General features: G+C 39.8%; 1 protein-coding gene across 1 annotated transcript; it reads left to right on the plus strand.

Annotated features, from left to right (window-relative positions):
• On the plus strand, positions 1-1,121 carry LOC127136985 (uncharacterized). Its single transcript, XM_051063485.1, has 3 exons — positions 1-133; positions 229-627; positions 778-1,121. The coding sequence occupies exons 1-3, from the start codon at positions 1-3 to the stop codon at positions 1,119-1,121; spliced, it is 876 nt and encodes a 291-aa protein (XP_050919442.1).
• Positions 1,122-9,952: the final 8,831 nt, after the last annotated feature.

The raw sequence follows: 9,952 nt of genomic DNA on the forward strand, positions 1-9,952 counted from the left end.
ATGAATCCTGGCAGAAGAAGTGTGTTCAATTACAAGTTTGTGGAACCTCAGTTGAAAGCTTTGAAGGGTCTGGGAACTCGTTTGGATCTAGATCACAAAGAAGATTTCGAGAAGGCCTATGGGAATCTCCTAGGTATTCCCAACACTGAAGTGAACACTACGACAATCCATACCTTGGTGCATTTCTATGATCCTCCCTTGAGGTGTTTCACTTTTTGGGATTATCAGCTGGCACTGGCGTTGGAAGAACACTCGTATATATTGGAGTCGGAATTAAGGACTATGTTCCTTTTGTCAGTACCAAGAAACTACCAAAGTCTCACCTTTTAGCCAAAGCTTTGCATTTAGAGAATAAGGAAGTGGGGCTTAACCTTAATCTTAAGGGTGGAACTCATGGTTTTACTCTAAATTTTTTGGTTAAGAAGGCCATTACTTTTGTGGATGTTGGGAGTTGGATAACTTTCAATGTTGTTTTTGCTTTGCTCATCTATGGGATAATGTTGTTTTCTAGTATGGAAGACTTTGTGGACTCGGCATCTATTCACATCTTCCTGTCCAAGAACCCGGTTCCTACACTTCTTGATGACACTTATTACTCTATTCATATAAGAACTCATAAGAAGATGGGTATTATGGTGTGATGTGTTTCTTTGTTTTATAGGTGGTTTATTTCACACCTACCCAATAAGGGTCCTTTCATCGAGAACAAGGATAATCTCAAATGGTCTCAAAGGATCATGTATCTAACCGCTGATGATATTCTATGGTACTCTATAGACTATGATAATGTTAAGATTATCATGAATTGCGGAAGTTTCCCCAATGTGCCCCTTATAGGTACAAAGGGTGGAATTAACTACAATCCAAAATTAGCCTTACGTAAGTTGGGTTATCCGCTTTTGTGTATGCCAGATTTCGAACATAGGGAGGAGTTTGTTTTGTATAAAGGGTTTGACAATCTGGAGTTGCTAAGGAAGATTGTTAGAGCTTGGAGAGAAGCCTGTCCTCAAGGGAGATCTGAGTTAGGAAAGAAGAATTGCATCACCAAGGAAGCTTATACGCAATGGGTTAAGGATAGGGTTGAAAAAATCTACTTCCATTCCCATTTGAGCCATCTATGAGCATCATACGGCCTGTGCTTGTCGTTGTTCCTACCTCAGTGGTTGGAAACTCAAGAAGACTATCAAGAGTTTAGAGAAAGAGAGCGCAAATCTCCAATCTAATCTTGGTAGGCTCACTAGGGAAAACGAAGAATTTGAGCTTAACCTCAACTAGAAGAGATCCATGACGTCCTAAGTAATAGAGGAAGCCCAAGAGGAGCAATTCAAGAGGAGGAAAGTCGGAGACGCTTTGAAGGTAACCATTGACAGTTTATTCATCAAGAAGAAACAACTCATCGATGCCCAGTATCAAGCATGCAAAATGGAGATCAGTTGCCAAAACCAACTCAATAAGCTTCGAGAACAGTTAGAGGGTTTAAAGAAAGAGCTAGAGGAAGAAAAAAGTCATACTAATAAGTTAGAGGTTTCTTTATCTCAACACCAGACAGAACTCGACAAGAAGGTTAAAGAGATTCGAAGGTTAAAGGATCAAGTGCATCAGAGTAGAGAGAATACTGATCAATTTCAGCAAGAAGCTACGCAATGGGAAAAAAAATAGTCGTCATCTGCAAGTTCTCTTGGATCGGAAAAATGAGGTGCTACAAGACGTTTTGAGTAGATCAACTCAGTATATGCCTTCGAGAATACGTAATGGTGGTTGACCGAATTTCAGTGGATGCTTAATTATGTTTGGGAGGTTTCATTATTATCTTTTTGAACACACTTGATGTACACCTTGGGGCAAGGCTATAATAATTGTACTATTTGTTTCATTATTATGAATAGAAAAAGGTTTTTATTCATTATCAGTATTATCTTGCGCCTTTATTTCCTATGCTTTATGATTTCCTACAACAAATAAAGACTCAAGAATTCCTTGGAATCTAATAATCAAAAAATATTTTACATAAACCTCTCATTCATTCATATGCACTTTTCTATTTGAAATGCAAAATGCTTACATCCATCTTCATCCTCTTCAAAAAGACGACTACTCGCCGGTACTTCACCAGATCCCGCAAATAGAGAATTATGTCTGATTTTAAACAAGAGAATCATGCAACAAGGAAGGCTCTAGCTCTTCCCCAAGGAAAGATGGGTACCATCCTGGAACGTCTACAAACTCAGAGGGACAACGTTGCTGTTATCAATCAGGCTGATGCGACTATAGTGACTTCTACTGCTGACACAACTCTGGCTATGATGGATCTTACTGATCCTGTTGTTCAACCTGGTACTATTAGCCAACCTTTGTCTCAAACTTGTCCCATTAGGTTCGCTGCTTCCTACCCATGGGGAATTCTTCATAAATACAATCCTCAATTTGCTACTAGAAACCCGTTCATGTCGTACCAGTCCTATGTTGCTGCTTCTGCCAATATGAATGGTGCTTTCTCGTGGGGGATGTCTAAACCTTATTCTGCTCAAGGGGTAGAAACAAAATAAATACCTACTACAAACATTGACAATACTGATGATCAAGAACCTGAGTATATGGGTCCTCCTCTCCATTCCCACATCTTTGCTCCGCTTGCTCAACCAAATCCCTATGTTTCTGCTGCTATGGTTCCACATTTTCTTAACCACAATGCACTCCAGTATGCCCATTTTGGGGCATCCTTTTGTCCAAATGTGCAACTTGGGTGCAGATTACTCAAGACGACACTACATATGCCCATACTTTCAACCCGACTATGATGTATCAGATGTTTCCTCAATTTATGTCACAAATGACTGCTCAGAATACTATTCAACCTCCTCGTAGAGTTACTACTCAAAGGGTACCTAGGACTATCCACCTAGGCTTGCTAAATATCAACTCCTAGAGGAGCGAATACATGTCATTGAGGGTTTCTCTGCTCTTGGTTTGAATGCAAGAGAACTGTGTTTGGTACCAAACATTGTGCTTCCTAAAAGTTTAAAGTGCCTGATTTACCCAAGTACAAGAGTTTGAGTTGTCCTCGCAGTCATATTACTATGTATTGCAGAAAGATGGCCTCTTACATTGATAATGACAAGTTGCTAATCCACTACTTCCAAGACAGCCTGTCTGGGGAATCTCTGGATTGGTACATGAATCAAGAACCAAGGAAAATAAGGTCCTCGAAGGATTTGTCTGATGCTTTCTTGAATCAGTACAAGTATAATATAACATGGCTTCTACCAGATTACAGTTTCAGAATCAAGCTTAGAGGTCAATGAAACTTTCAAACAATATACGCAGAGATAGCGTGAAATGGCTTCAAGGGTTAGGCCGACCATGAGAGACACTGAGCTAGTGGACATTTTCAAGGGGAAGCTCCAAAGTTTATACTATGAAATGATGGTTGGGAGCTTGTAGCACCTCAAATTTGCACCTATCATTGTACATACATTCTCATATTAGGTCATAGCATAACATGGTCCACTGCATAGCATTGCATTGTCCCATTTGCCTCAAGTGCAAGCCAATCAAGAAATTAGGTCAAACTGGTCAGGAGATCAGTCAGTCAAGCAAGCAAGCATAATTCTCAAGGAGCCAAGGCCCTAGGGTTGGTCCATCATGTTCACATGACTTGGGGATCCATTTGAAGTGTTTTGGTCAAGGATTGGATGTTCAGAAGTCATCAGTCAATGCACAGTCAGTCAGAAACCCTAAAAGTCAACTGTTGGTCAACTGTCCATTTAATCAGTGATTTGATGATGGAAATTGGTTTGAGAGAGCTTATTCATGTCCAAATAGTCCTCATATATCATGTCAAACACCGTCATGGAAGAATTTGAAGCCAGATCAGAAATTTCCAAAAATGGAAACTGGACCTGTAACTGAAACTTACCAAAAATGGAAAGTCTTGATCCTCAAACTTACATCATGATACAAGCTTCAAATGAATTTTTGCCCATCATGAAAGTTAAAGATCTTGTTCTCCCATTTCCAAAAAGTCCAAGAACTCTCAATTCCCATGTATGGTTGGCAAGTTATGATCGAATCATTTTCAGAAAATCTTGAACTTCAAAAGGCCATATCTCCCAAACCATTTAGCCAATTTTGGTGGGGTTTTTTCCTACAAATCACATTTGATCCCCTCTTTCCAAAAATGTAATTTTCATGTACCAAAACTTCACCATGCAAAATGGCCTTTTTGAACTTGCCTTAATTAATTTCAAGTGAAGTGAAATTTTGACTTTTTAAAATAAACCTTTTCCATCATTTTGGCCAATTGGAACTTGCTTGGAATGTTATTTGCAGCATGTTCAAAGTCAAATTCGTGCAAGTACATACACCCATCACCTAGTTGCTTGAAAATTGGAAAAAAAGTACATTTCTCAACAACTCTATCCCACATATCCATGGACTTTGATTTGTACCTTCAAACAGAGAATTAAAAGATGATTTTCTGTCATTTGAAACCCCTAGCTGCAGCCTCTAACCACAAAAAACCTTCATTCTCTCTCAACTTGCATTTTCACACCTTTGCATTTTTTTGCACAAAACTCAAAAAGAACCACGAGCAACTTTGTTTGTTCCATCATCTGGACAACATTTGGAAGCTTTTTCAAGCATCATTCATCACCTGTACTGCAGCATCGAGTTCTGTTTTTTCCATGGACCAACAATGGTGAAAATCGATTTGGACATTTCCAGGCTTTGCTAAGCTCGATTACTTCAAGCATCCATCATTCTGAACCATAAGGAAGATCTGTTTCAAGCTAAGGCACCCAAATAACCACTGCATCTCAAGTTTCTTCAAATCCAAGTAAGTGCTCGAGTCTCACCATTTTCAAAATCATGAGATGCTTAGGATAGGTCTTTTGATGCTGAGTCCATTGCAACTTGAATCATTTGAATTGGTTAACTGTGCTGTGAGAAATCTGGATTTTCATTTTTGTGCTCAAACTTGTTTTTAGTCGATTTGCTTTGATGATGATGTTTTAATGAAAACCAATGATGGATTCATGTTGCTTGTTGTTTGCTGATCATTTTTGTGTATGCAATTGCATTTTCTGGAAAAAATTTGTTGAACACGATTTGAAGGTGATGAAGCTTTGCACTGTACATGAACCCTAGTTCCTCATTTTCCAGATTTTTTCCATTTTTCACGTGCATGAGCGTGTGTTACTGTGTCATTAGCCAACAACCAATAGGAACATTTCGTTTGCTTGCCCAAAACGACCGCGTCCCAATTAGTGGATGGTTTATTTACAAGTTTGCCATCAGCGTGGCACATGACCCATTAAATGACATTGTTTTTTATTTTAATTTCATTTTAATCATCAAACTTTGAAAAAATCATAACTCATTCATTTTAAATCCATTTCTCATGGGAATTTTTGCATTATCTTCATCATGATCTCTACTTTTTTATCATAATTTTTCCAGAATTTTGTGATCAATGGATTTTAATTGGTATTAGGGTTTGTGACATGTATGCATATTTTGTACACTTAGCCAAAACATTTGTGAAATGGTAATAGTTTATCCAATGGCTCCCAAATATTTTGTGCTTAAACTAGACACACTCATGGTGATTTTGGTGTAGAGTTTGTGAATTTATCATTGCTGGTTTGTGAGTTATGATTTTTTGAATTAGGGTGTGACAATTTGTGTCACACCATTGATGTGCAACTTCATGATTTTTGATACCATGCTTCTTGACCTCCAAATGGATTGATTTTTTGCATGAACCTACTCTCGTATGTCTAGTTTACATGTGAATTTTCCTGGATTTATTTGTGGCATTTCCTAATTGTTTGAGATTTTCTCCCCTGTTTAGTCATATGTTGACCTTTTGTGACACATGTTCCCATTTCATTTGTGAAATTCTCATACTTTATTAGATGGACATGAAATTTTATATGAGATAACTAGGCATCCTCATCTTTGCCATGGTTTTAGTCCCATTCATTTATCATACACCATCTCTGATTTATGAATTTTTCAAGTTGATGCATGTTTGGTTGACTTCTTTGAGCATGTTCAAAATTGCTTTGACTTTCTGATTTTCATTGACTGCCTTCCACTTGTCCAAATGAGATGAAATTTGACATGCTTACCATGCTATGTGTTAAGATTGATCATGATTTATTTGATGATTTTTGGAAATGTTTGAGATTGGTTTTGATGCAAGTCTTGCTGTTGACTTCTATGAGCTTCTGTTTGCAACACTTTGACCTAAATTGTTCATGAAATGATGATGATGATTGATATGAATGTGAACCCAATTGGTTTTGTTTCTTGAATGTTTGAACATGATTTTGGATACTTGCCCTTTGCTGTTTTAACTTTTTCATTCTCTTTCGACCCTAGGCTTGCCCTAGTGGTCCTGTTACTCACCTTTGAGCTTATGTTTTCAGGTTGACCGACAAATGACCAATGAGACCAATTCTTTTTGATTGAGATTGCTTGAATATCATTGTCTAACTTGTTTGTTTTGTAGGTGGCTTGGCTCACATGCCTTAAGCCTTGTGCCTTGCACATCCATTTGCTTCTGATTAACTGTTGGTGACTGTTTCCTTTTGCTTTGTTGTGAAGTTGTATACTAATGTCTGCTTGACTATTTCAGGTGCTTTTAGTTGCTCAGTTCCTTGTGAACTTTTGCTTTGCTTTGCTTGTATAAGCAATTTGCATTGAGGTATATTTCTAATCTTCATGTAGTCTGGAAGACCTGGCCTGTTACTTGGCCAGGCAACTGTCTGAAGTCCTCCTTAAGAGGCAATGTTTGTGGATGTTTAATTTTGTCCTTGCATAGAGTCAAAGTCCTCCTAAGTGAAGAGGCAATTGGCAGAACCCAAGGGATATGCAACCTATCCCCTGCTATTCTGTGTGTCATCTGCTTTGCTCACACCACTGTGTTGATGCATTGCAGATACAAACCCAAGATCTTGTACAATTGTACGGTTGAGTCAGTTTTAAATGTGTAGAAGGGTTCCCACTTTCTGAACCCACACATTCTTGTCTTAAGCTCTCCCAGGCCAGGGATAAGAGCTGTGAAGTCTTATCTTCACTCACCTTTCATCTGCTTCACCTTAGCCCCTCAATGGCAAGGTTAAGAGCACATTCACCCAGTTCCAGAGGTTTGTTTGTTGAGGTTGATATGACCCCTCGACTAAAACCTAACCCTTGTTTGAGCCACTTGCTTGTGTATAGTGTGTGCTATCTGTGCTTGTATGTTTGTTTGACTTGCTTCCTGTGCAAGTTAGGTTTAGTTTAGACTTGCTTCCTATGCAAGTTAGGTTTTGCTTGGCTTACTTCCTGTGCAAGTTAAGTGTGTGTGTGGCTTGCTGCCTGTGCAAGTCATGATTAGGATAGGCTGGCTCCCTGTGCCAGTTAGCTAGAAACCTTAACTTAGGGATGATTTGCATGATAACATCTAGGCTCGAGTCGTAGTCTCCCTAGTTGTGTCTCCCTCTGTTATCTGGTTAGGCTAGTCCTGTATCCCTCTGTAGGGGAACTACGTCGCCCTGATCCTCATACCAGATGAGGTACGTAGGCAGGAGATGAGCTGATCTCTCCGGGCGCCTGTGTCTTTGTTTTGTCTTGTTGTGTGCTTGGAAGCTGATGTAAGTCCATCAAGTGGCATTTGGGTTCCAGTGTGGGTTTGTTGGTTCGGATGCTGATGTAAGTCCAGTGATTGGCATTCAGGCTCCACGTTTGCCTTTGCCTGTGTTTGTTTGTGTGCGTGTCAGCCGAGCTACGAATGCTCTGATTCTTCTCTCGTCCGAGGAGATACGTATGCATAGGATGCGATATCCTAGCGAGCATGTGTCGTTTCCCCAGTCCGAACTACTTCGACTCTGATGTCTATGCCTGATAGACTAAGTAGGCCCAGGATACGATGTCCTGCCGAGTCAGCCTTGTCTGTTTTCTTGTGTCTCTTTCAGCCAGTGTGTGTGAGTGTGAGCAGTGTTTTAGCAACCATTTTCCTTCCTTTTGTGCGTGGATCCCGTCGAGTACGACGGATGCGTAGGGGTGCTAATACCTTCCCTTCGCATAACCGACTCCCGAACCCATTCTCTTTGGTCGCGAGACCATGTTCTTTCCCAGGTTTACTCTGAGCGTTTCCTTTCCCTCTTTTGGGATAAATAACGCACGGTGGCGGCTCTGTTGTTCTTGTTTTCCCGCCGGTTTTTCGCGTGATGCGACAGAGCTTATATTCCAACTTTTCTGATCTAGTCATAATTGAGGAGAGGATTGAAAGTGGATTAAAGACATGGAAGATTGTTGATGGTAATAGTCAATAGTCTGTAGTGAGAAGGCCTTCTAGTGGGTACATCAAGAAGAAATAAGAGGAGACAAATATAGTGATGGCAAGTTCTCCGTACTACCAGGTCCCTATGGTTCCCCCGCCATACTATCCATATCCATATGTCACAGCATCCCAGTTTCAACAACAGTTCCCATATCAACCACATTATCAACTTCCTTCCCAAGATCAACAACAATAACAAAAAACCTCAAGGACGAGCTCCTCAACGACATAATACCAACAACAAAGGCCCTAATCAGAACCGTTGAGGTAATCAGGGGAAGAATCAGAACCAGAATTAGAATCGCAACTAGTGACTCCCTCAATATACCAAGATCCTAGTATTGTACTCTGAATTGTTCCCTTATCTTATGCATGTAGGGGCAGTTGCTCCTAAGAAGATTCCACCAGCAGTACATCCCTTTGGTCCATATCACAACCCCAACGTGTCTTGCATATTCTATGCAGGTTATATTAGGCATACAATCGAGGATTACTATGTGTTCAAGAATAGAGTACATGACCTCATTGATCAGAATATCTTGTCTTTCACCGAAGAAAAGCCAAATGTGAAGGCAAATCCTTTTCCGAAACATGGTAATCAAACAGTGAACGCGGTTATTGAGGAGGATGGACCAAAGTCAATCCGTTTGGTCAAGGATGTGAAGACTCGGTGGTCGAGTATTTCTTTGAGTATGCATAAGCACAACACACTAGCAGGTGTGCATGGTAATTGTAAGGTGTGCAAGACTGAGCCTGAAAGATGTGAAGAACTCAAGGACTGTTATCGAGCCGTGAAAATTACAGAGTCACCACCATATTTTGTTTATTCCAAAGGAATACCGTAATGTACGGTGCACTTAAGTGAATTGTAGAACATCGTAAGGTACGACGTACTTAAGTAGAATACGAAATATGGTAAGGTACCATGCGTTTAAGTGATTTTGGCATATTATAAGATATGGGCCACATACACTTGAGTGGGCTTTTTAGTTTACAGCCCAAATAAGTGGTTCTATAAATAGAACCTTTGTGTATAAGCATTTGCGCAGTTGTAATTTCGTTTTTCTCTCTCTCTCTCTCTCTCTCTCTCACTCAAAGCCTTCATTCATATCAGCTAGCACTGAGATTGAAGGAATCCGTTCGTGTGGACTGAGTAGAGGCGTTGTCATCGTTCAACGTTCGTGATTGCTCCGTAGATCTGCATCAAAGGTTACAATCTCCAGAAGAGGTAACAATTCTATCACTGATCATGCTCATTTGTAAGGATCACTAAAGGAGAAATTTTAAATTCCGCTACGTTTTGGATCACTCTTCTCCTTCAGAGATGTTATTGATGTCAAAATAAAGTTGGACGGTTATGGGTTGGGTTACAAAACAACCAATACCAAGAAGGGAGCATCAACCTCCATCAAAGGACGTCAGCGTACTATCTAAGAAGTGTTTGTTAGTGATGGATATTAAGTCAATGCTATTGATGATGATCTTGAACCTGAATATTTAAGCAACCTGGTGTACCGGTGTGATGTGGCTTTGAACAATTGGAAGGCGATTGAAATCCCATAGATGTTTCCTTTGTCAAAGTAATTTGTTGTTTTTCTTTTTTGTTTTCAAAATTCCATAACT

This window comes from Lathyrus oleraceus, chromosome 4, assembly GCF_024323335.1.
Source record: "Lathyrus oleraceus cultivar Zhongwan6 chromosome 4, CAAS_Psat_ZW6_1.0, whole genome shotgun sequence".
Lineage (NCBI taxonomy): Eukaryota > Viridiplantae > Streptophyta > Magnoliopsida > Fabales > Fabaceae > Lathyrus > Lathyrus oleraceus.